This window comes from Saimiri boliviensis, chromosome 7, assembly GCF_048565385.1.
Source record: "Saimiri boliviensis isolate mSaiBol1 chromosome 7, mSaiBol1.pri, whole genome shotgun sequence".
Taxonomy (NCBI): domain Eukaryota; kingdom Metazoa; phylum Chordata; class Mammalia; order Primates; family Cebidae; genus Saimiri; species Saimiri boliviensis.
Genome location: NC_133455.1, coordinates 36865699 through 36892087, shown reverse-complemented (window position 1 = coordinate 36892087; position 26389 = coordinate 36865699). Strand labels below are relative to the sequence as shown.

Below are 26389 nucleotides of genomic sequence, written 5' to 3'. Positions count from 1 at the left end.
AGTTTGGGAGGCCAAGGCAGGTGGATCACCTGAGGTCAGTTCAAGACCAGTCTGACCAGCATGGCAAAACCCTGTCTCTACTAAAAATACAAAAATTAGTTGAGCATGACAGTGCACACCTGTGATTCCAGTTACTCAGGAGGCTGAGCAGGAGAATCATTTGAACCCAGGACACAGAGATTGAAGTGAGCTGAAATAGCACCACTGCATCCCAGCCTGGGTGACAGAGCAAGACGCTGTCTCAAAAAAAAAATGCAAAATGATCATGCTATTTATGAGATGACCATAAAGTGTAATAAAAAGCAATCCAGTGACCAGATCCAAAAATCAGACACAGGTTTAAAGCAGTATGAAATGTATCTGCTTTTGAATTTCACAGGTTGTGATGGGATTTTTTTTTTTCTTTTGAGATGGAGTCTCACTCTGTTACCCAGGCTGGAGTGCGGTGGCTCGATCTCGGCTCACTGCAACCTCTGTCACCTGGATTCAAGCCTGCTTGAATTCTCCTGCTTCAGCCTCCTGAGTAGCTGGGATTACAAGCTCGCCACCATGCCCAGCTAATTTTTGTATGTTTAGTAGAGATTGGGTTTTACCATCTTGGCCAGGCTGGTCTCGAACTCCTGACCTCGTGATCTACCTGCCGTGGCCTCCTAAAGCGCTGGGATTACAGGCGGGAGCTACTGCCCCATCCTGCGATGGGATTTTATGCATGTGGTAGATTGGCAGATATGGACTCATGGATCACACCAAATTGCACACCCATGCCCTTAAGTGGTACTCTTCCAAATTGACTCTGTGCCTGGCATATGAGTTGCTTTAGCCAACAGGATGTTAGCGAATGTGACACAACAGGATCTTGAAAAGCCCTTGGGCTTTAGGGTTTGCTTCTTCTGGCTGCCCTGAGACAACTTGTGATGAAGCCCAGGTGAGCCTGCAGGGCTGGGGAGGAAATCCTGATGCCTCCAATTCTTTCATTACTACTCAGTGGGAAAGAGTGTATTGAGTCAAGCATATTTCTAAAGGCAGTTAACATCCGTCAGCTGAATCCTTCAGGAGCTTGATTAACTGCTGTTAGAGGCACTAAACTTTGCTATAAAAACCTAAGAATAAGGGGCACCATGAGACAATTGAGAGTTAGTTTATTCCATGTTTACCTTGAAGTTCCTTTGAAGGCATGTGCTGTTGGTTACTAATAGGGCTATGTAGAAAACTCAGTGACAACGTGTCATTTTTTTTTTTTTAGAGGCTGAGTCTCACTCTGTCACCAGGCTGGAGTGCAGTGGTACAATCTCGGCTCACTGCAACCTTTACCTCCAGGGTTCAAGTGATTCCCCTGCCTCAGCCTCCTGAGTAGCTGGGACTACAGGCATGTACCACCACACCCAGCTAATTTTTGTATTTTTAGTAGAAACGGGACCAACGTTCACCATGTTGGCCAGGATGGTCTCGGTCTCTTGACCTCCTGATCCACCCCCCTTGGCCTCTCAAAGTGCTGGGATTACAGGCATGAGCCACCATGCCTGGCCACAGTGTCGTTTTGACACAGAGGACCGCAGAGGCCATGAGAATCCAGCGTTCCCTGGGGTTTACTGGCTCAACAGCAGCTCATGGATGATCATGCACAAATCTCACCCGTGTGTGTCCACATTTTGACAAAGAATAGTACCAGGAATAACCTTTAGGTAAACAGGCTCCTCAGCACTTTCTGCTCCCTGAATTGCTGTGGGCAGCAGTTTTCACTTCAGTTTCCACCTTTCCTGTGGACAAGCTGCAAATCTAAAGAGTGAAAATGCTATTGTGAAATCCACTGTTGGGCCCATTTTAGACAGCAATCAGGCAAGCTGGCAAGTGTGTCTGTCCTCGTCTCTACCAGCTGCACTTTTTAGAGCCATGGTTTCAGACCACTTGGAGGACCTTGCGCACAGATGCACAGATGGGTGCAAAGTCACAAAGCTTAGCCTTGGGAAGCCAAGAGGACATGTGACCCATCCTTCATCTGGACAGATAACACTTAAGCCGTCCCTGAAGGTCCTTTATCTTCTTCTTGGGGGAAAAAGCAGATTGGGTAATACATTCGGGGCTCCATCTGACCTTTGTCAGTAGGACTCCTTTTAATGATTACCATTACAGAAAGGACGTGGGTCAATCCCCAGCGATGCCTAATCTGTGAAATGAGGAGGGTTGCAATAAGAATGTGAATAGAGTACTAACACCCAGGAAGTGAAAATGCTAACCTCAAACTCCAGTGCAAGCATTTTAGGGATATGTGTAGTGATAAATACAAAATGCACAGTTTAATAAGAGCCGCCCAAATAGCAATCTTTATATTCATTCCTTATCTCCTTTGCACATGAAATTGCTGTTGGTTTTCATCTCTATTTGATAGCTTAAGACCTACTGACTATTCCAATTAATAGAAGAAAAAAGCAGCTGAAGGACAAATTATGACTTGAAATGGTGATTTATGAAGGCATATGAAGGCATAGCATGCAAAGTCAAATCAGCCAAAGAAAATCAACTGGTAGAGAGCTTGGTGAAGCAAATTTAAAAAATAATAATAAGGTTAACTAAAGTCTAATTTTTTAGAAAAACAATACTATCAATCTGTTTCCAAATATGAATTCATCTAATGCTGAAAGCAAAAAACAGACACATACAAGTGTGGTTATTCTTCTCACCCTTACGAGTGAGTGGCCTAGGCTGGGCATGGTGGCTCACACCTGTAATCCAAGCACTTTGGAGGCCAAGGTGGGTGGATCACCTGAGGTCGGGAGTTCAAGACCAGCCTGACCAACATGGTGAAATCCCATCTTTAAAAAAAAAGAGTGAGTAGCCTATTGAAATTGTTAAGAAAGAAAAAAAAATTCCTAAAATCTGAAAATACCTGGTGTGTCTCTAACCATGACAAGAACACAGTACTGAATTTAGCAACTATAATGCTACCATCAGCCTAGCCAAAGCAGGTGTTAAAAGAACTGAATTATACAATGGATTGATCTACCTAGGAAAGTTCTCAGGTCTCTCCTTCAGCCTAGTATTGCTTTGTGCTAAACAAACTGCCCTCTGATCTGCCACTCCATGACAAAGCCCGTTAAAGATCCTCAGACTCTGGGATTTTGGTGGATTTCTTGCGCAGAGATTGCAGTGAAAAGGCTGTTGGAGAAAGAGGTCTGGATTCTGGAATATGTTCCATTCTGTATTTTTCAATGTAGGGTGCAGCTACTTCCCAAACCTGAAAGCAAGGACAAAACAACGTTGAAATATCGACGACCTTGTTTCCACATGCTATTAAACATCAACTTCATCCGAAGTCAAAACTTCCTCTCTAGAGGACTGGACACACAGCTGCTGTTTGCTTGCTTTTATTCTAAGCCATTTGACACATGGCCTGTGTCAATTAGTCTTTGGTTGCCTTAAAGACTTTAAATATACAAAGTCTAAAACTTTCTAAAGTCATCATAAAGATTTTAAGCTGCATACTTTTCCAAAGCAAAACAAGCCAGCAAGCAAATAACAAACAAAACCCAGGGAATTCAGTGTGGACATAGTGAAGGGACATTGCTCCAGGGTCTAACATCTAACAGGATGTGTGTGTGTGTGTGTGTGTGTGTGTATGTGTGTGTGTGTGTGTGTTTTCTTTTTCTGTGAGATGGAGTCTTACTTTGTCACCCAGGCTGGTATGCAGTAGCATGATCTCAGCTCACTGCAACCTTCACCTCCCAGGTTCAAGCAATTCTTGTGCCTCAGCCTCCTGAGTAGCTGGGATTACAGGTGCTTGCCACCAGGCCTGGCTTATTTTTGTATTTTGAGTAGAGGTGGGGTTTCACCATGTTGGCCAGCCTGGTCTCGAACTCCTGGCCTTAAGTGATCTGCCCACCTCGGCTTCCCAAAGTGCTGGGATTACAGGTGTGAGCCACCACACATGGCCTGGACCTGTGTGTTTTCTAAAGCAAGCCTTAAACGATAAAAGGCAGTGAATTGAATTTCTCTGTTGTCCTATTTCCATGCCACAGGTGCTCTGTTCCTTTGTCCCTGCTACTCAAAGTGTGGCCTGTGCCCCCGAAGTACCAGCATCACCTGGGACAAGTCAGAATCTTGGCCTTCACCCCAGACCCACTGAATTCACACCTGCATTTTAAAAAGATGCCCAGCAGATTCACATCCACATTAATGTTAGAGAGACACTGCCTCAGGTCCTTGGTTACTTTTTACCTCCCACTCACCAACCCCTTTGCTTATTATTTATTTATTTATTTATTGAGACAGAGTCTCACTCTATCCCCCAGGCTGGAGTGCAGTGACGCAATCTTGGCTCACTGCAACCTCCACCTCCCAGATTCAAGCGATTCTCATGCCTCAGCCTCCCGAATAGCTGAGATTACAGGTGACTGCCACCACACCTTGCTAATTTTTTTTTTTTGTATTTTTAGTAGAGACGGGGTTTTATCATGTTGGTCAGGTTGGTCTTGAAGTCCTGACCTCAGGTGATCCACCCGCCTCAGCCTCCCAAAGTGCTAGGATTACATAACAATTAAAAATTAAGAAACAAGCCAAAGGGACAGCTTGCCTTCTGCTCCAGGAGCAGCCCATGTGCTGCCTCGATGTCCGGGGCCATGAAGCGATCTTTTATCCAGGGCCTACAGAGAGAGCACAGGCACCCATCAGCCAAACAGTAAGCCCTGCCAAGGTTCACGGTGCTGAAATGATGCAAATTTCAGAGACCTGTTTGAGTTTACCTTACAACAGAGCGTACTAGGTCATAGACCTTCTCCAGCGGAGTGGTTGTTTTCAGGGGACGTAGAAACTCTATGCCCTGGCAGGCTGCAAGAAGCTCAATGGCCAGCACTGAAACAAGAAATTCCAAGAGGGTAGCTGACGAAAGTCTAACTTCATGCTTGAAGAATGTGGATTTCCCAAAGTTGACAGCCATCACCAGCCAACTAACAGATGGTTTGCTCTCTGTCTATGGATAGAATGAAGTTGCTTTGGTATTTATTTGCCATTTTAATCTGTTTTCTAACCCCCTGACTGTATCTTTAATGCTGAGAACCGGAAGAATTGAGACATTTACCTGAATAATTACCAGACCTGCACACCTACCCAGGAAGCTGCGCATTCATCTGTGCTAGCAAAGTCTTCCATGTCCCCTGTTAACATCCTCTAACCAAGGTTTGCTGGCCAAGTTTGGGTTATGTGGGTAGGGAAGGAAGTCAAAAAGAATAGCTGATCCTCATCTTGAGCAGCAGCTCTATTACCTAATTGTATGCATTTCATCGAGATGCCTAACTTCTCATGGTTTCCAATTCCATACGAATTGCAGGGTGGGGATATTGGACTAGAAGATGAAAAATTACTTCCAGATCCACAATGAATTCCACAAGTTCATTGTCTCCCATTGTGACCTGTCTGCACTCACCAGAGCTCATAATGTACTTTATAAATTGAAAGACAAGAAGTCAAATGTTTTTAATACTCTATTTGAGTTAACCACCTAGACAGTCTGATCAACTTTAAGCTTCTAAATGAATTTTCTTGTCAAATCACGGAATCCAAAGTGGTTTAACCTTGAATTGTATTTCAATAAAAACCTCTTCATAACCTAGACTGGGACAAATATAGAGAAATACAGATTTCAATATTCAGAATTTATTGCAGGTATGGCACATTTAGTAAGTGTTCTTAGCTAAAGAAAGACAATACACAGATTCCTAATTTCTAGAACTTCTGCTTTAGCGGACTTGAGAACCTTTAAGCTTGAAGGCTCGAAACGGACATTACAGAGTTAGTTTCCGGGCAACTAAAGACTCACTTGCTCATTCACTGACTCCTTCAAATCCTTGACAGAGGTCTATGTGCCAAGTATTTCAAGCCAAAGAGAAGAGCAAAACTCAAAGCAACTTGAAATTTACATAAAGGTGGAAATAGGAAACAGTTGTCATCCATCTTGATCAAAGAAGTTGAGTGAGGAGTTGGTGGGTGAGAAGAGATATTATTCATGTAAAGCCACTTCGATGACTAGAATAAATCCTGCCTTATTGCCAAACAATGGCCCTATTCCCCAGTCCCAAACTTCACAGGTATTATAGAGATCTGACTAAAGTGGCATACTCCCAACTCACAGAGATTTCATTCTGACATAACTTCCACAGGACATACGAAGCAATCTTGCAGATACGTCCACTCGCTCATGAAGATGCTAGTTCATTTTTTGGAATCCATATGGCAGCAGAGCAGAGTGGTTAAGACAGTGAACTTGAGCCAACTGCCTGAGATTCAATTCTAGCATTGCCATTTATCAGCTGCACAACCTTGGGCACGTTATTTAACTTCTGCCTCAGTTTCCTGTTATAAAACGGAATAATAGTACATACCTTTTTGGCTTATTGTTCAGGTTAAATGAATTGAAAGACTGAATGCACACAATAAATGTTCAATATGTGTTGGTGATACGATGTTACCTCAAGAGAAACATGGTCTGATAAGCAATGTCGAAGACAGAAAAAACTGCAAGATAAATGTAAAGCCTGTCAGGAAAACCTTATGTGGCTACCTCTGCAACATTTGGTTAAATGCTCTTTGTTGCTATTTGTAACCAGCAGTTCTCCCTGAATCCATCAACTGGAATTTTTAACTGACACTTCCTTGTTAGAAATTCAAGGGGTGTGATGCATCTTGATTTTGCTGGATATATTTCAAATGGCTCTCATTTATTTTGAAATAGGCTGATATTCTGTGGCCTAATAACCATCTTCAATCCTCCAGAAAACATCCTTGAACACACTGAAAACACATATCGGAAGAACCGTGGATACACCTTCTAATTTTATATGATTATTTTCTTCACCTTAACGGAGTATAAGTCACATGAATTAAAACAATCCTAAGCAAATAAATAATGGTACCACTTAGGTATATTGCAAACATATGTTCTACTTAGATGGTATTACAAATATGTTCTCAAAGTTTTAAAATTTGAACACTATTCATTTTATCTGTCTCTGAGGCTAATTTATACCTGTGTTCCTTTCTCTAAAAAAGAGATGCTTCGGCCGGGCGCGGTGGCTCAAGCCTGTAATCCCAGCACTTTGGGAGGCGAGGCGGGTGAATCACGAGGTCGAGAGATCGAGACCATCCTGGTCAACAAGGTGAAACCCCGTCTCTACTAAAAATACAAAAAGTTAGCTGGGCATGGTGGCGCTTGCCTGTAATCCCAGCTACTTAGGAGGCTGAGGCAGGAGAATTGCCTGAGCCCAGGAGGCGGAGGTTGCGGTGAGCCGAGATCGCGCCATTGCACTCCAGCCTGGGTAACGAGAGCGAAACTCCGTCTCAAAAAAAAAAAAAAAAAAAAAAAAAAAGAGATGCTTCTCTTGACCTTGCAGACCTCTGCTACCCTGAGCTCTTGAAGCTGTTCCCTTTGAAAAGGTTTCCCTCCCTCCTTCCGTAGGCTATTAGGTAGGGCCTTTTCTCTGGAATGCAAGGTTCCTTTCCTGGTATTCTCTCCTTATGTCTAGTAGTTTTCAGCTGCCTCTGTGCAGAGACCGCTGACCTTCACCAGTAATCCCAGAACGTGGCTGGGTGCGGTTGCTCACGCTTGCAATCCCAGGATTTTGGAAAGCCAAGGTGGGTGGATCGCTTGAGCTCAGGAGTTCGAGACCAGCCTGGGCAACATGGCAAAACCCCATCTCTACCAAAAACATAAAAATCAGCTGGGCCCACTGGTGGCACATGCCTGTAGTCCAACTACCCTGAAGGCAAGAGGATTGCTTGAGCCCGGGAGGCAGAGGTTGCAGTGATCTGAGATTGCACCACTGCCCTTCAGCCTGGATTACAGAGCGACAAAAAAGTGCAAACAGAAAGAGGAGAGGGGAGGGGAAGGGAGGGAAGGGGAGGGGAGGGGAGGGAAAGGGAAGGGAGGGGAGGGAAGGGGAGGGAAAGTGAGGGGAAGGGATGGGAGCGGAGGGGAGGGGAGCAGAGGGGACAGGAGGTGAGGGGAGATCTCAAGACTTTCCTGAGCTCTGGCATCTGTACTTGGATGTCCCATCTCAGTATATCCCAAGACAATTTATTTTGTGCACATCCCCTTTCCTTTTCCTTGCAAAACTAATATGGCACTTTTACTCATGCGCGCATGCACACACACGCGCGCACACACACACACACACACACACACACACAAACACTAGGGGGCTCCACTTTCTGTTTAGGCCTTAATCTTAAATACTCCTTCAGCAATACCTTTTCTGGTTCCTTCAGCCTAGATCAGGTTAAGTTATTTCCTCCTAGAACTGTTCTTATCATTTTGTTACGTGCTATGAAAAGTTACTGTGTTGTCCAATATCCACTTCTCTGGCTAGACTTACTTTTCTAAGAGGGCAGAGGCCAAGTACATCTCAGTCACTGTTTAATCCACTGTGCTCAAGTGCTGGATGTCTTTCCAGCCCAATCAGGTGGAATTATTCCTTCTGTGTTCCCACACTAGTTACCCGTGCAACACAGAATCACTAGGCACCGCAATATGCTCTATATCCAGCATTGCCGGATTCCAGGATTTATAGTATTTGTTTAATATCTGCAGACAAAGCATACTTAAGTAACAATAAACATACCTGCCAACGGCACCTCTCTAAAAGTAGAGAACCACATTGGACAAGCTGGATCTATAATTTGGACCTACAGTGCTAACTTTATTATCGTCCAAACATATGGGCCAGTCACTGTTCTAGATGTTCTAGGTCCATCTAGGGATGTGATCAAGACAGACAAGATCCCTGCCCCATAGACCTTGTATTTTACTGGGAAAGACAAGCCTCAGTGTATCACAGGTATTATACCAAGTGCTGTTAGGAAAACAACAAGAAACAGAGGAAAGAATGGCCGCTGCTTTAGCTGGGGAAGACAGGGGAGGCATCTCAGATGAAATCTAGGCAGTTCCATAGACAGAACGAGTGAAGTCCTTGGGACCAGTGCTGCAAGCAAGCAGTCCAGCAAGGTGCTGAGGTAGGGATGCATTTGTTGGCAGATGCAAGAACAACACTGGGGTTCCAGGACTGAAAATGGGATGGAGAGAGGTTGCAGTGAGAGGCAGAAGCTGGATCATGTAGCCAGCATGTTACCCTTGGCTTCAGTAAGGGGGCTGAATGTTGTCTTGAGCAATAGAAAGTAACTGGTAGTTTTCCATAGGGGACTGGTGTGGTCTAAATCGTCCTTTCAAAAGCTCACTCTGCTTTATTGTGTGTGGTGACTAGAGAGAAACAGTAGTGAAAAGAAGGGGACTAAGATCCATCTAAAAAGAAAAAGAAAAAAATTAAAATGAGAGTAACCAAGAGCCATTTAAAAAATAATTTTAAGAAAACAACGGGACCTATCAGAAGGAGATGGCAGAGGCTGGATTTGGTGGCAGAATTGATTTGCTAATGAACTGGATAAGGGTGACTCTACGCTTTAGACCAGAGCAACATGTTCAATAGAGAATCCATGTGAAGATTAAAGATAAGGAACATATTGTGGTAGATTGATAATAACCAGTGCTAGGCCAGGCGTGGTGGCCCCTTACTGTAAGCCCAGCACTTTGGGAGCTGAGGTAGGAGGATCATTTGAGCCCAGGAGTTTGAGACTAGCCTGGGCAACATAGCAAGACCCCAACTCTACAAAAAAATAAAAATATTAGCTGGGCAGGGTGGCCCATGACTGTGGTCCCAGTTACTCAGGAGGCTGAGGTGGGATGACTGTTTAATACCAGGAGGTCAAGGCTTCAGTGGGCCGTGTTCATGCCACTGCACACCAGCCTGGGTGACAGAGGAGACCCTGTCTCAAAAAAATAAAAAAGTGCTGGCAAGGATGTGGAGAAATCACAACCCTCAAATACTGCTGCTGGGAACAGAACATGGTGTAGCCACGTTGAGAAACAGTCGGGAAGCTCCTAAAAAGATAAACATAGAGTTACCATATGACCCAGCAATTCCACCCTAGAGAAATGAAAACATACTTCCACACGGAAACTTGTACATATTCATAGAGGACTATTCCTATTAGCCAAAAGGTGGAAACAAATCGACTATACAATGGGATAAATGAAATGTGGTATCTTCACATAATGGAATATTATTCTGGTATAAAAAGGAATAATGAACTGATTCATGCTACAACATGAATGAGCCTTGAACACGTTTTACCATTAGAAGGAGCAAGATTATATGAAAAATTAGAAAAGAAAAACATTTTACTAGCTGAAATAAGCCAGACACAAAAGACTAAGGGATTCCATTCACCTGAAATGTCCAGAATAGGAAAACAAACAAAAACAAAGACAGAGACAGAAAGTAGATTCGGACGAGGACTAGGACGGGGGAGTAGGGAGCACAGGGAGGTCAGACCTGAAATACAGGAAACACAGGTTTCCTTGTGGGCTGATGCAAATGTTCTAAAACTGATTGTGGCGATGGATGCATAACTCTGTCAATATACTAAAACCATTAAACTGTACAGTTTAAGTGGGTGAATTATAAGATATGTGAATCGGCTGGGCGCGGTGGCTCAAAGTGCTGTAATCCCAGCACTTTGGGAGGCCGAGGCAGGTGGATCATGAGGTCAAGAGATCGAGACCATCCTAACCAACATGGTGAAACCCCGTCTCTACTAAAAATACAAAAATTAGTTGGGCGTGGTGACACACGCCTGTAGTCCCAGTTACTCAGGAGGCTGAGGCAGAAGAATTGCTTGAACCCAGGAGGTGGAGGTTGCAGTGAGCCGAGATTGTGCCACTGCACTCCAGCCTGGCGCCTGTCGACAGAGTGAGACTCTATCTCAAAAAAAAAAAAAAAGGTACGTGAATTATATCTCAATACAACCATTACCAAAAAAAGGACTCAACTCTCACATTTATCTTCAAATTGAGATATTCTTTTATCAGCCATCTGCCTCCAATACTATTGGATAAACTTAGAGAAAAATGCCTAAAGGAAAGCCATTTCTCTTTCCTTAAAAAGCAAAACAAACAGGACCAGCATGGTAGCTCATGCCCATAATCCCAATACTTTGGGAGGCTGAGGTGGGTGGATCAATTGAGGTCAGGAGTTCGAGACCAGCCTGGCCAACTGGTAAAACCCTATCTCTACTAAAAATACAAAAATTGGCTTGGTGGTATGCACCTGTAGTCCCAGCTACTTGGGAGGCTGAGGCAGGAGAATCACTTGAACCTGGGAGGGAGAGGTTGCAGTGAGCTGAGGCCGCACCACTGCACTCCAGCCTGGGTGACAGAGTAAAACTGTCTCCAAAAAGAAAAAAAAAAAGATTCACAAAATAAGCAGCAATGAAGATAGCATAGCAGAGAGGCTGGCCTACCACAACTTTCTTTTTGAAGTATTTCTGCTAAAAGGGTTGGATCTAAATCTTACCACTTTCTTAGGGTCAACTGCAATGTACATGAAATGCATGGGACAAAGAACAAGTTAAAAAGTGATATCACAAGGAAACCAACATGTCAATCCAGAATATCAGTCTTTCTCCAGAAAAACTAACCTGGGTTTCTAACTAGTCAATGACATAAAAAATAAAAATAAAAATAATAAGAGAGAAGGGGGACTATTCTAGATTAAAAGACCCTTAAAACCATGATAATCAAATTTGAAACATGGGCCGTGAATCCTGATTTGAACAAACTCACTGTAAAGACATTAATGAGGAACATTTGAATATGTGTTTAGTGGTGATCATAGGATTTATTGTTGAATTTTGTTGGGTGTGATAATGGCATCATGATAAATTAGAAGGCATTCGTACTTAAGAGAGAAAATATGCAGAAATAAAATGATAGAATGTTGAGGATTTGCTTGAAAGTAATTTGAGAAAAGAAAAAGAAAAAGAAAAAAATGAAGCAAACGTGCTGTCGAATCAAGGTGGGGTGTGTGAGAGTTCGTGGTATGCTTCTCTCCACATGGAGGATGTTTTAAAAATCTCATTTTAAAAAAGCAAAATCACTTTGGACTTTGGGAGGGTGAGGTCAGGGGATTGCTTGAGGCCAAGATTTTGAGACCAGCCGAGGCAACACAGCAAGACCCCATCTTTACAAATAATTTAAAAATTAGCCAGGTGTGGTGGTACCTGCCTGTGGGCTCAATTATTTAGGAGGCAAAGGAAGGAGGATCACTTGGGCCCAGGAGTTCAAGGCTGCAGTGAGCTACAGATGCATCACTGCACTCCAGCCTGGGTGGCAGACAGAGATCCTGTCAAAAAGGAAAAAAAGAAAAAGAAAAAATTCCAAAAAATGCCAGCCAAGGGACCAGCTAAGTTCTGCATGGCTGTTTCTTAATCTTTAGTGAAGATCAGAATCACCTGGAGGGTTGGTTAAACACGGGTTGCTCCCCTCTCGTCCTGGAGTTTCTGAATTAGCCATCTGGAAGGAGGCCTGAGAGTCTGCCTTCCTAACAAGTTCCCAGGTGATGCTGATGCTGCTGGCCGGAAATCTCTCTCAAGAACCACGGGCACAGTGGTCTATCAGGGAGGTTCACCATCCCGGACTCATTAGCATTACCTTGCTCCACGTGCTCAATGACCCTGAGGGCCTTCCTCGCTGCCCATCCTCCCATGGAGACGTGGTCCTCCGTGGCCGCGCTGGTGGAGAGGGAGTCAACAGACGAGGGATGGCATAGAGCCTTGTTCTCAGAAACTGCAAGAGACCAGTGCCAGTTAAGAAGTGTTCCTCATGGGAAGAGCTGCCAAAAGGACCCGTGGCTTCCACAGAATCTCCACAGTCTGGGATACCCTCTTCAGAAGATCTTGGCCATTATCCAAGCACTGATGGTGGAAAGTTGCTTTGGGGAAAGGAAGCAGGTTGGTTTTTTTTTTTTACCCCAAGTGAGAACTCTAAAGCAATAGTGAGTTCTGAGGTAAGACCAGGACGGGGGAGCTGGGAACTCTAATGTAAAAAAAGCCGAGCTGAAAACCTGGGAGGCATTTAGCATGCCAGGGAGACTAGGGGAGAAAGAGACCTGATGGCCACTTTCAGGAGCTTGAGATCAATTTGTTGTGTCACCAGAATTCAGGCGTGGCATTTAGCGACTGAGGCTGGACCCACAAATCTTGGGCAAGAAGATTTAACACATTAGACTGTTTAAGGATGTTGTAAGTGGGGGTTCGGGGTTTAAACGGGCTCAATGACTGCCAGAAATATCTGGGAGGTGGGGGGATTCTAGGGAGGACCAAGACTCGGGACTCAAGCTTTCCTGTGCACATGAATCACTCGGGGACCTTGTTATAACAAAGCCACTGAGCTTTGGGTGGGGTCTGAGATTTTGCTGTTCTAACAAACTCTCAGGTGATGGCCATATTGTTGGTCTGAGGACTATACTCTAAGTAGCAAGGACTTAGATTATGAAGTTTCCTCACCCTAGCTTAGAAGTCAGGAAAGGTCAGACTCAAAGGCTCTTCTCCTCTTTCTCAGGCTTTAAGGGTGGTCATGAGTGAAGCTTCGGTTGTTTTCCATGCTGTATGGGATCGTATCCTAAGATGATCTTGCTTTAAACTAGGGCCATGCTAGTTTATCATGGTCATGCTGGTTTCCAAGGACTTTCCAGATTTCAGCACTGTAAGTCCCAAGTCCTTGGACCCTAAACTGAGGACTGTATGGATAAGCAACCTGTGGTGAGGCTTGTTCAGAAAGATAACTTACAGGGGCCAAGAAAAAAATCCAATTTTACTGCAGTGAAAGCAAGCCACACAACCTCAATAGGCAGCTTGGGAAATTAAAACATATTCAAATGAGTCTTCCCAATGTCCATCATGTTCTCTAGAAATCGATGACTACTCCCCTATTACCGTGTTATTGTGAGAAGTTTCTACTCTTAAAGGGGTATTTTATTAATAAGCAAGTGAACAAATGAAGATACTGGGTCAGAGGAGGTGGATTGAGTGGCTCTTTGTTGGTTGTGTTGGTTGGGAATAATATTAATAGCAACTAGTATTCATTGAGTGCTTACGATGTGCCAGGCTTTATATGCATCAATTCATTTAATCCTCCAAACAACCCCCTTAAGTAAATGTATCATCTCCATTTTATGCAGGGGTAAACTGAGGATCAGCAGGCTAAAGAGGCTCACACAGCTAGTAAATAACAGCACTGGGCTTCTGATCATAATGTCAAAGATCATTATGTCTTTGCACATAATGACTCTCGCTATCCTGCCTTTCAGCGTAGAGTTGTTTGATAAAGTACAGAATGCCCAGTTAAATTTTGATTTTAGATTAAAAACCTAATTTTCGTAGTATAAGTGTGTCCCAAATAATTCAAATTTAACTGGTCATCCTGTGTTTTTGTTTGTTAAATTTGACAACCCTATTTTAGGATTAAGTATCGATTAAAATGAGATCCTCATTCATCGAAGTAAGAGCACATTTTTGCATGTCAAAATTCGTGGGTTTGAATTCTGCTTTACATCTTGCTAGCTGTACAAGATTGGGCAAGTCACTTAACTCTCAGATCTTCAGATACTCATCTATAGTTACAATAATGGCACTTACCTTGGGTGACAGTTGTGACAATTAAGTGAATGAACTTAAATGAGGCCCTTAGTGCCAGGCACTGTTCTGATGTGTTAATCTTCTCTTACAATTGTGAATCAGAAATCATCTATATTGAAGCTCAATCTTCATAGACGTTATCTCACTTCTTATAAGCATTTTTGTATGTTGCAATAATATCTTTTTGTTTTTAGTGGTTGGTATATCTAGTGAAATGTATCCAAAGTTTAATTATAGGTTGGTTCAAGTTTCACCATTAACTATAAGCATCTTAGTCTTTCTCTGATCCTCTTCAAATGAGATTTGGAAAAAAGCTATAGAGGTGAAGTTCATATACAATGTCAAATTGCATTCCACAGAGAAATTATCCATTATAGCCTTATTATCCATTATTATTATTATCTTGAAATATAATAATTCAATAAATATAATTATTGAATTATTATATTTTGATATAACAGTATTAAAGTTTTAAAATATTTTTTCTGAAAAATATGAGCGTTAACCTGTTACCTTTTCTCCGAGAGAGCTAGAATGCAAAGAAAAGTGATGAAAAGTTAGATCTCAGTCACAGACCACATTTGATACTTGTAGGCGAAACAGAAAGACCCTTAGACGGACAGGCATGTGTTCTGGGAAAAGGATGGTGTCCTTACCAAGGGCTGCTGCCGTGCAGTGGGCTATCATGAACCCAGAGTTCAGACCACCTTCGGCCACCAGGAAGGCAGGCAGCTCACTGAGGGAGGGATTGCAGAGCCGTTCGATTCTTCTCTCACTGATTGCAGCAAGTTCATGGATGCCAATAGCCAAGTAGTCTAGGGCCTGAAAGAGGGTCTCCATTCAGTCAGCCTGTATTGGAATGTGCTTTCTGGGTCAAGAGCAGTTCTAAAAAGCTTACTTTGGCCGGGTATTCACCATGGAAGTTTCCTCCAGAAATCGTCTCTCCCCTACTGGCGAAGACCATCTTTCAAAAGAGGTTAAGGCTTGAAGATAACGTTTGCCAGCCCATTCAAGTACAACCCCTTCCTGCCCTCATTTTAACGTGGAGGTGGCAGTCCATGTACAAATGTGGGGCGGAGGGAAAGAAACAAGTCTTCCTGCAAGAGACATAAAGGGGCACAAAAGCAAAAAAAAAAAAAAAAAAAAAAGCCTTAAAGGCGGATTACGTACACCCAATTGGAAGCAGAAGGAACATGAAACTTGAAATGATGTTTTCTCTTGAGATTAGAGTCTCAAGCACCATAACTGTACTGACCTGGTGGTTAGTACCTGCCCTCCAAAAGTGTATAACCTGAAATTAAAAACAGAGACCAAAAAATCTGTTTGAAAACAAATTCTGGCCGGGCGCGGTGGCTCAAGCCTGTAATCCCAGCACTTTGGGAGGCTGAGGCGGGTGGATCATGAGGTCGAGAGATCGAGACCATCCTGGTCAACATGGTGAAACCCCGTCTTTACTAAAAAATACAAAAAATTAGCTGGGCATGGTGGCGCGTGCCTGTAATCCCAGTTAATCAGGAGGCTGAGGCTGGAGAATTGCTTGAACCCAGGAGGCGGAGGTTGCAGTGAGCCGAGATCGTGCCATTGCACTCCAGCCTGGGTAAGAAGAGTGAAACTCCGTCTCAAAAAAAAAAAAAAAAAAATTCTATTTCTTCAATGGGCACTGCAAACTTGGGTTCCATAGAAGAATCTGTTGAATGGAAAACTCTGCTGATGAGCAACTACCAAATGTCTGGAATAATCAATTTTGGGAAAATTTTCAAATTCTTTATTCAGTAATCTGGTGGCAGCGTTCAACAGCAGATGGTGGCCAATATGTCCTCATGAATCCATTTTAAGTAAATGACAAGTTTAGATTTGCTGAGTATTATTCCTCTCAAGAGATAATTATTTTTTAAAATTTTCTGTATTACCCTGTTGCCCAGGCTGGAGTGCATTGGCGCCATCTCAGCTCATTGCAATCTCTGCCTCCTGAGTTCAAGCAATTCTTGTGCCTGGGATTACAGATGTGTGCCACCATGCCTGGCTAATTTTGTATTTTTAGTAGAGACAGGGTTTTCCCATATTGACCAGGCTGGTCTTGAACTCCTGGTCTCAAGTGATCCCCCTGCCTCAGCCTCCCAAAGTGCTGGATTTACGGGTGTGAGCCACCAAACCCAGCCTGAGATAATTCTATTCTACCATGCACTTTACTTAAACCAGCAAGCACCCAGGAAAAGGCAGTAACAGATGCTCCTTCCTGGTTCTAAAGAACAAATTTTTGTCTCCTGGGCGAAAGAATATTCCTTACTTATTAACTGAGAACTTGCTGTGTGCAAGAAAGGTTCTGACTTTGAAAGAGTTGAAGATGTATGTGTTACATTAACCTCATCAGGTGTGGATTACTCTGTTCTGCATGTCTCACTGTGAGCCCATTGAACCTAGCTCCTCGGACCCAGGCCCCTCTTCATTCTCTCAATCCCTGTGGCAATGGAATTCTGCATCAATTTAGAACTTAAATGTGTTTTATTGTCCTCAGGTTGTTCCAAGTTTGTTTGTTGGCTATTAGACTAAAACAATTTGAATTTAACTCCCGTAATATTCATCATGGTGTGATGGGGCACTGTATCTGCAATAGAAAATTGAGAAACATATTATTTCAGGTAATGCCACTATTGCAGGAGAACTCCCAAATATTAGCCTATTGGAAATTTATCAATAATTAGCATTTTTTTTTCTTTTGAGACGGAGTCTTGCTCTGTCATCCAGGCTGGAGTGCAGTGGCATGATCTTGACTCACAGCAACCTCCGTCTCCTGGGTTCAAGTGATTCTCCATCCTCAGCCTCCTGAGTAGCTGGAACTACAGGCTTGGGCCACCACAGCTGGCTAATTTTTGTATTTTTAGTAGAGATAGATTTCACCATGTTGGCCAGGCTGGTCTCGAACTCCTGACCTTGTGACCCACCTGCCTCAGCTTCCCAAAGTATTGGGATTACAGGCATGAGCCACCGTGCATGACCAATAATTAGCAATCTTTAATTGAAAAAATAAAGAACTTTTGGTTGAAATTCTTGCTGAGGCAAGTGGTAGCAGAAGAATTCGGTGGGGAATTAACCCCTCTTCCCCATATCCAGTAATTGAATGGTAATTTCTAAAAACACTGTGGCATACTCTTTAAAGACATGATGTCAATGAAGAATGGATACCTCTTCCCTACAGTGAAAAGACTCGTACGTGAGCTAAGACTACATAGAGTTCATAAAAACTACTATTCCGTTTGGGGGATAGGGTGGTGTTGAGGTAAACGGAGAGACCCACAATTCCTGAGGCTTATTTAGTGTGTGTTTGACTTAACTGTAAAACAATGTGAAGAACATAAAACACACTTTCTGAAGTAAGCTTGTGTGAAAGCTTGCTTTTCCCACGAGATGTACGAAAACCATCTCATGGGAAACCTTACACAGCTATCACATAACCCTCTGCTAGCCCAAGGCGTGACCTGCTTTCAGGGCTGCTGATTCAGCACTTTCTCAGGGATTCGAACTAAGGGATGTGGAATAGGAAAAATAGATTCCAAAGGGGTTTGTCTTCCAAAGCAGTGCTGTCTCTGTGAAAACTTTGCAGGTGTGACTCCTGACTGATCACCTCAACATCTGGAGAACTAAACCATCATGGAACTTTGCATAGCAAAATTCAGATGGCTCTGAGATCAGCCACACCGTTAGGAAGACAGGAGCTCCATCCTTGAGAAACGGAAACAGTCTTACTATTTCTCTGTACAAATGCAAAAGGACTAATTTGAGTAAAGTGAAAAATAAAAACTCAGGATGGGGGCCGGGTGTGGTCGCTCATGCCTGTAATCCCAGCACTTTGGGAGGCCGAGGCGGGTGAATCACTTGAGGTCAGGAGTTCAAGACCAGCCTGGCCAATGTGGCAAAACCTCATCTCTACTAAAAATACAAATATTAGCTGGGCCTGGTCGTGCATACCTGTACTCCCAGCTACTCAGGAGGCTGAGGCAGGAGAATCTCTTGAACCTGCGAGGCGGAGGTTGCAGAGAGCTAAGATTGTTCCACTGAGCAATATGGGAGACAGAGTGAGACTTCTCTCAAAAAAATAATAATAATAAATGCCAAAACCTCAGGATGGGGAAGCCATAACTCTTTAATGAATACTTTGGTAAGTGTAGGCTGACCTCTGTGTAGCACAAACTGCCCTCACTGGAAGCAGAGAGGCCTGCATAAACTGTCCAGCGCCTCTGCAGTTACATTTGTAACCTAGATCTTCATCCTTCCACCAGCAACCTCAGCAGTGGGTTTTAGGGCAAGTGTCTTCAGGAAACATGTCAGCCAGTGCTGGAAGTAGCTTCTTGAATCTTGAATGGGTCTATTTTGAAAGTACAGCATGAGGGCGGGGAGGGATAATGAGGGGAGAAATACCAGATAGAGGTGACGGGGGATGAAGGCAGCAAACCACCTTGCCATGTGTGTACCTATGCAACAATCCTGCATAATCTGCACATGTACCCCAGAACCTAAAGTACAATTAAAAAAAAAAAAAAAAGTTAAGTACAGCATGTTAGACTTGGAACCTGAGAGAAAGTTCCCAGGCCCACTTCTGCCACTTACCAGCTCTGACCTGAAGAAAGTCACTTAACCTCTGGGCCTCAGGTTGGTTTGTTTACTGATTTGTTTACTCTGTGAAATGGAGCAATGGAACTGAGAAGCTACACAAAATGATTGCTTCAGTAGATTCTAAAATTACCAGCTGTAATTCTATAATTACAGGCTAGTAGACCACCAAAAGATACAGGATTATCTGTTGCGCTGTTCAGTTCTGTGGTAATGATGCCCTTCACAAATGCTATTGTATCATTCACCACACCATGGACCTAAAATACAATCAAAATAAGATATATGACCCATTTGATTACCTGAAGAGTGCCAATATTCTGTCTTTCCTGGGAAAGTGGGGACAGATCTTGTCTTAAAAGAATATAGAAGATCTTAAAGTTATAACCATGGAAATTATACTCTGTTCATTTCGAACATGAAGATAATTTTGTTACAAATCTTTTGGATTTTCACTGAAACTAATTAGAATAAATTCATGATCGTTTGTATTCATATTAGATCAATCTATAAAAGGCAGCATGGTGTGGGAGGCAGAATGCCAACTCTAGACACAGGCGGATTCATTCCCAGGTTAGTGGTCAGACTCAGACAAGTTCCTTATTTCCATAGTTAAAAGAGAAGGCCGGGCATGGTGGCTCACGCCTGTAATCCCAACAATTTGGGAGGCCGATGTGGGTGAATCACCTGAGGTCGGGACTTTGAGACCAGCCTGACCAACATGGAGAAACCCCGTCTCTACTAAAAATACGAAATTAGCTGGATGTGGTGGCCCATGCCTGTAATCCCAGCTACTTGGGAAGATAAGGCAGGAGAGTCACTTGAACCCAGGAAGCGGAGGTTTTGGTGAGCCGAGATCGCGCCATTGCACTCCAGCCTGGGCAGCAAGAGTGAAACTCCATTTCAAAAAATAAATAAGACAACATAGAAAACAGACAATCGCACTTAATGGCTTTTGAGAAGTACATAAAATAATGCAAACAAATTCTTAGATGTGACTCAGATTACTCAAATGGTAGCTATTATCCAAGGAGGAAAAGTTCATGAAGCATGAAGGTCTCACATAGAAAATGCTCACATATAAGGCAGCTACCCTCTACCAAGCCCAAAGACACCCACAGTGCTTTAAAGCAGCACCTGCCTTCTGGCTTCTCCCGGAAATCAAGGAAGTAATACTCCAGCTATGTGATCTTGGGGAAGGTACTTAACTCTGTGCCTCAGTTTCCCCATTGCAAAATGGGAGAAAGAGGATCTTTCTCATAGTTGGAAAGATTAAATGAATTAATACAGGTAAGAGTGATAATGGTACCTGTCACCTGGAATCTGCTATCATTATTAAAATATCAGGGAACACTTACATCAGGAGTTATTCTTCTAGCGGATCTAATTCTTTCCCATAGATGTTTTTGATCTATTGTTTAATAAGCTAACTAGAAAGATAACTTGCTGAGTAAAGGGAGATAAGTGTATTTATTCTAGGGAGGACTCTGTATTACACCATAGACTGAAATTTGGCACAGACTGAAATACTGTTTATTGCTAATTACATATGGCAATTATGTAAATTATACATCTGCAATACAGAATGCGTAATGCCAACCCAGGTCATCTTCATTTTTAATTTAAACTTAAGCATCACAAGTTCATTTACAATTGTTTGCATTGCCCATAAAATGCAAGTAAGGTGTAACCATTACTATGCACTTAAGTTGCAAAATGATACAATTAGACTTTCCTATAAACACCTCTGACTAACTGGTTAAAGTTTTAACAGGGAGAACAAGTACAACTCTATTAACTTGTTATGGCAATTTCATTACTAAGAATTTTTAAAAGTTAGGGCACTGAATCAACGTAAGAGGTTGACTGGGCCGGGTGAGGTGGCTCACACCTGTTATAATCCCAGCACTTGGGAGGCTGAGGTTGGTGGATCATTTGAGGTCAGTAGTTTGAGACCAGCTTGACCAACATGATGAGACCCTGTCTATACTAAAAATACAAAAATTAGGCATGGTGCATACACCGGTAGTCCCAGCTACTCAGGAGGTTGAGGCAGGAGAATCACTTGAACTTGGACGGTGGAGGTTGCAGTGAGCTGAGATCGTGCTACTGCACTCCAGCCTGGGTGACAGAGTGAGACTCTGTCTCCAAAACAAGAGGTTCTCTGTTGGTTGTCTGTCTCACCAAAGGAAAAAAAAAAGGTTGTCCTCTGAAAGTAGGTTGAGCAATCAAACGAAAACAAATAGTTCACCACAGAGAATAAAAACTTTACAATTATTGTACACATAAAGGTAAAATATACATAACTTTTCATAGAGACAGTCAGAAATTTGGACTATAGTTAACCATTACATGTTTTTCTAACACTTTCCTGCTTTAAAATTTTTTATCCTGAACCTGGTGAAAGAAAAGAAACTTTATTGCCATTTTTTTTTATTGATTTGTTTGTTTTTACCTGTGGACAGCAGCGCAAGGTGTATGCATCCTGGACGCGATCACAGAACCTGTGACTTTCTGTGGAAGAGGTGGAAGGGAGGAGACAGATCATGTTACTGATTCTTTCCACAAAACCCATAACCAAATAGGTCACTCCCATAAACATGCCCAGACCTGCTATTTCTGATGGGTGGTGATCTGAGTCCAAGAGTGACCGAAACCGAAAAGCAACTTCAATTTGCCCACGGTGAGGACGAAGAGCATGAATGTCTGAAATTGATGAAGGAGAAAAACTCTGAATAATTCCATTCATTTACTCTTTAAAGATGGGGGTCTCACTACATTGCCCAGGCTGGTTTCAAACTCCTGGGTTCAAGCGATCCTCCTACCTTGGCCTCCCAAATTGCTGGGATTACAGACATGAGCCACCATACCAGGTCGAATAATTCTGATATTAGAATAAATGACCATCAGTGGCTCAGAACCATCTACAGTGCTGACGCAGCCCTCAAAACTCCCAGGGGTCCTTAGCCACCACTCAGGATTAGAAACTTAACTCCAAAAGCACAGTTTTCCTTATTGACTTGATTCTTTCTACTTTAAATATCTGAGAGCAAACTGCATGTTGAACCCACTGGGAATTCCACTAAAGACACTGAGCCTACCTTAGAGGAATGGGGCCAGTGATAGAAGGGAACCCTACAGTGGCCTAATTTAACTCAGTCACTTTTAGACCATGTTCTGCCCTTTTTCTATTATAGTTGGGGGGTTGTTAAAGTTCACTACTTTCTAAATAAGCTATGAATTCAATAGTTTTTCTTTCTTAATTTTCTAGTCGGGACCAACCCTAATCGTCCTCTAGTTCTAAAGTCCTGTGAAAAGATTCCAAAAGACAACACAGAGCTTGACACACCCAGATCCCCGAGTGATCTGAGGCAGGTCACTCAACTCCCAGGGACTGTCTGTAAATTGCGGTTCTTTCAAGGATCTAAGCTATCAGCCATGGCTTAGATGAAGATGCAGTACACTGGGTATGCTGTAGGCACTCGGGTTCTTTCCTTCCCTACCACCTGCCTCCACCACTCCCGTGTCTAAAGACCTCAACCACCCTGCCCCACCAGCTCTGGTTGAATGAATAACAAGCGAAAGGAAGAACCCTGCTGACCAGTGTCGAAGGCTTTGGTGGTACCCTTCAGCACCTCCAGGGTCAGGGCTGCTATAATGTCAGCCTGCCGGGCAATAGCACTGGCCCTCTCTACAGCTTCGCAGCCCAGGGACGTGATCATCTGCGTCCCGTTGATGAGTGCCAGGCCCTGTGGGGGTAGAGAGCAAAGTTTCTTTCTGTGGTTATTGTAACGAACCTACATACCAGTGGATTTTGCTTTCATAAGAGAAAAATTAGCCAGTCAGCTAATGTTTATGTTTTCTAAAGCACAGGAAAGTAATGCTTTTTGAAGCCCTTGAACTTGTTAGCATATGTGAACTTGTTAGCATAAATCTGGCAAACGAAATACTCATTAAGTATCCCCATTCCCAAAGCAGCAATGCAGCTCTGGAGTGTAGACAGCACATAAAATCTTTAGTTCATTAGGTTGCATTTCTTTTTTAAATTCTCACTGTGATAGATGAGATATCCAAAAAACCCAATTCTGGTCCAAGACTCTTAGCTTAGAGCATTCTAAGGAATTTTGGCTGAGAACATCTCTCTTAGAGATCCTAACAGAACTTGGATTTGAAGTTTTAAGTTCCTAAGAGATCTCATGTGCATTGTGGCATGAAGAATCTTTTTTCTTTTTTGAGACAGGGTCTTAGTTTGTTGCCCAGGCTGGAGTGTAGACTCCTGAGCTCAAGCGATCTACCCATCTCAGCTTCCCAAAGTGCTGAGATTACAGGCATCCACCACCATGCCTGCCATAAGGAATCTTAAATTCTCATAATGGAGGTGCCCCTTCTTCAAACATGCAAGCTGCATTGAAACCATTGAAACTGACATTAAAACTGAAAATTGTGCATAAATAAAGGTATATGCACTATGAACACATTTTCCTTGAGTTTCCTTACCTCTTTTGGTTTTAAAATAACTGGTTTCAATCCATGGGCTTCCAGGACCTATAGAATGATTGAAAATATGAAAATGGGTATCGAGTGATATACGAGCCGATTTCCAATATCATATGGAATCCAATAATGGCTCTTTACATCCAAAAATCCATCTTATAAAAGATGAGACCTGTAGGAACCGGCTCTATTTATGTTCTCTTGTCTATTCTCTAGTTCTGTTCTTGAGTCATGAAAGCAGACTTATCTTTCAATTAATTTCTGCCGTGAAATCAGGGGCTCCATTGTCTACAGAATCAGCCCAACATCTTGGTTTCTAGGCCCTTTGTGTTCCGCTTCCACCTTAGCGGTTCACCTTCTCTACTGCTGCCTCCTGACACACATACATGCATCTGTGCCACAAGCACAGCTGGTGTCCAGCCTCGGGCAATCGCTGCAGATGGAAGCTGTGGTAAGTCTTACGTATTTAGCATCGGCCCAGCCACTCTTTGGAGACCACATCTTCCCTTCTCCAATTAGCCCGAGAGCAAGATGAGAGAGCGGGGCAAGGTCTCCGCTGGCACCAACGGTTCCTTTCTCTGGAACATAAGGCAGGCAGGAGGCTGGAGAGAGGTAGGCAGCCGTTAGTTCTAGAGAACTGCACTCTGACTCTCCTTGCTTTGTCGGTGAACACCCCACGCCCTCCGCCCTGCCTCCAGTATCTATCACTTGATGGCATAAATACCTGGGGAAAGATAATTCCTCAGACCCAGCTAATGTGTAAGGGACCTGGATGAATTGCTATAGAAAGAAAAAGAGGAGTTGGGGTGGAGGGGAGGAAGAGAGGAAGGAAAAGAGGAGAGAGGGAAGAAAGAAGGGCTGGAGGGAGAGATGGCAAGAAGGAAAGAAGGGCCGGACGCAGTGGCTCACGCCTGTAATCTCGGCACTTTTGGAGGCCGAGGCAGCAGATGGCTTGAGCTCAGGAGTTCGAGACCAGCCTGGGCAACATGGTGAAACCCTATCTCTACAGAAAAATACGAAAGTTAACCAAGTGTGGTGGTACGTGCCTGTAGTCCCAACTACTGGGAAGGCTGAGGTGGGAGAATCACTTGAACCCGAGAGGCAGAGGTTGCAGTGAGCTGAGATTGCACCACTATACTCCAGCCTGGGCCACAGAGCAGGACCCTATCTCCTAAATAAGAAAGTAGAAGGAAGGAGGACACTTCTGGAAGCAAAGCCCTCAACATATGCATGCTCTAATTGCCCTATTACTTCCACTTGTAGAAATTTTAGCAGTGTATCTTAAAGATGCAATCAGGAACTAGCTGGGTTTTTTTGTTTGTTTTTTTTTTGTGTGTGTTTTTTGAGACAGAGTCTTGCTCTGTCACCAGGCTGGAGTGCAGCGGCATGATCTCGGCTCACTGCAAACTCCACCTCCTGGGTTCAACCAATTCTCCTGCCTCAGACTCCTGAGTAGCTGGGACTACAGGTGTGCGCCACACCCAACTAATTTTTTGTGTTTTAGTAGAGATGGGGGTTTCACTATGTTGGCCAGGATGGTCTCGATCTCTTGACCTCGTGATCCGCCCGCCTCAGCCTCCCAAAGGGCTGGGATTATAGGCGTGAGCCACCGTGCCCGGCCTAGCTGTTTTTTGTAATAGTTCATTTGTTCATGATAGGAACAAAAAGTTAGAAATTCTCTAAATATAAAATTAAAGGACATTCATTTGACCAAATTTAGCCATTCCAAGCTATTGGAAACTGCTTGGAGACATTGGAAAAGTAATATCAGATGTTCCAGAAGAAAGTGGTGTGACCAAAGCATTCACAAGGGAAGACAAGTTACAGGCAACTGCTCTTTTCATTTTGCCAGTCACCCAGTCTACCACCCCACTGCCCCTTATCAATCAACACATCCTATTTTCTAAGAAATTCCCCAAAAGCTACCAAAAAAGAGGCTTCATTCTTCTGAAATAAAATCAGATTCCCGACAGTGGTGTTCTTTCCAAATGTTACATAATATCAGTAGGGTGTGGTAGTGCCATCCGCAAACCACCTTCTGGCTCATAGCTCACCTTGGGGAGTTCTCAGAGATGCCGTAGACTCACCCACAAAGTGCAGGTGGGTTCAAGGTTGGAGTGCTACCGTCTGGGATTTTAGGGCTATGTAGTATGGCAGACCAAGGTAGGAATAGAAATAGGTGTTGGAATCGCTATGGTCTGTTCGGCACAGCCCTATAGATGATAGATTGTTCATTCCAATTGCTCTCCACTCCTTGGCATATCCTATTAAGTGTCACTTGCGTCCATAACGTGGGAACTCAAGAATGTGTTTTGTTCTTTGTGACTGCCTAGGCTCTGCTTCTTCTCCTCCTCCCCCGCAAAGACTCAGAACTGAAGCTTGCCCTTATCTGTGAGAAGGGACATTACCTCCAAGCACTGCAAATCTGGTCTCCACATTAGAATTTTCCTATACCAGAAGAAAGCTCTAAAGAGGTGAGTTCCATCATATCCTGCCACTACACGGCTTCATGATTACAAGTCAGTCATTAACCCCTTTGCATTGGTGGTCTACCCTTGCAGGAAGTTGGATTTTAGTGTGCAAGTCTGGCTGTTTGATCACCTGGGGCGCATATGATTTCAGATTTTCTGGCACCAGCGAGAACTTTGAATTGGTCTTTGAGATGGACATCAAAATTCTTACGCAATTTTTTTTAACCATATTCGTGCACCACTGAAACCAAGGTTCTTCTAGTCAGGCTTGAACGTAAGGGCAGACTTAAGGGTCCTGTTCT

The 26389-nt window shown here is 43.4% G+C and overlaps 1 protein-coding gene across 1 annotated transcript in view; it reads right to left on the bottom strand.

The window, feature by feature from the left end:
• Positions 1–1543: 1543 nt before the first annotated feature.
• HAL (histidine ammonia-lyase) overlaps positions 1544–26389 on the bottom strand; it is a 28766-nt gene continuing 3920 nt past the window's right edge. The window contains exons 10-21 of the mRNA XM_010340179.3: positions 24079–24218; positions 23620–23667; positions 22724–22871; positions 21733–21828; positions 21578–21636; positions 19302–19382; positions 15413–15478; positions 15171–15336; positions 12530–12664; positions 4737–4845; positions 4568–4637; positions 1544–3232 (exon numbers count right to left, since the gene is read on the bottom strand). Coding sequence (XP_010338481.1) covers positions 3092–3232; positions 4568–4637; positions 4737–4845; positions 12530–12664; positions 15171–15336; positions 15413–15478; positions 19302–19382; positions 21578–21636; positions 21733–21828; positions 22724–22871; positions 23620–23667; positions 24079–24218 — 1259 coding nt within the window. The 3' untranslated portion in view covers positions 1544–3091. The remainder of the gene's footprint in view (positions 3233–4567; positions 4638–4736; positions 4846–12529; positions 12665–15170; positions 15337–15412; positions 15479–19301; positions 19383–21577; positions 21637–21732; positions 21829–22723; positions 22872–23619; positions 23668–24078; positions 24219–26389) is intronic.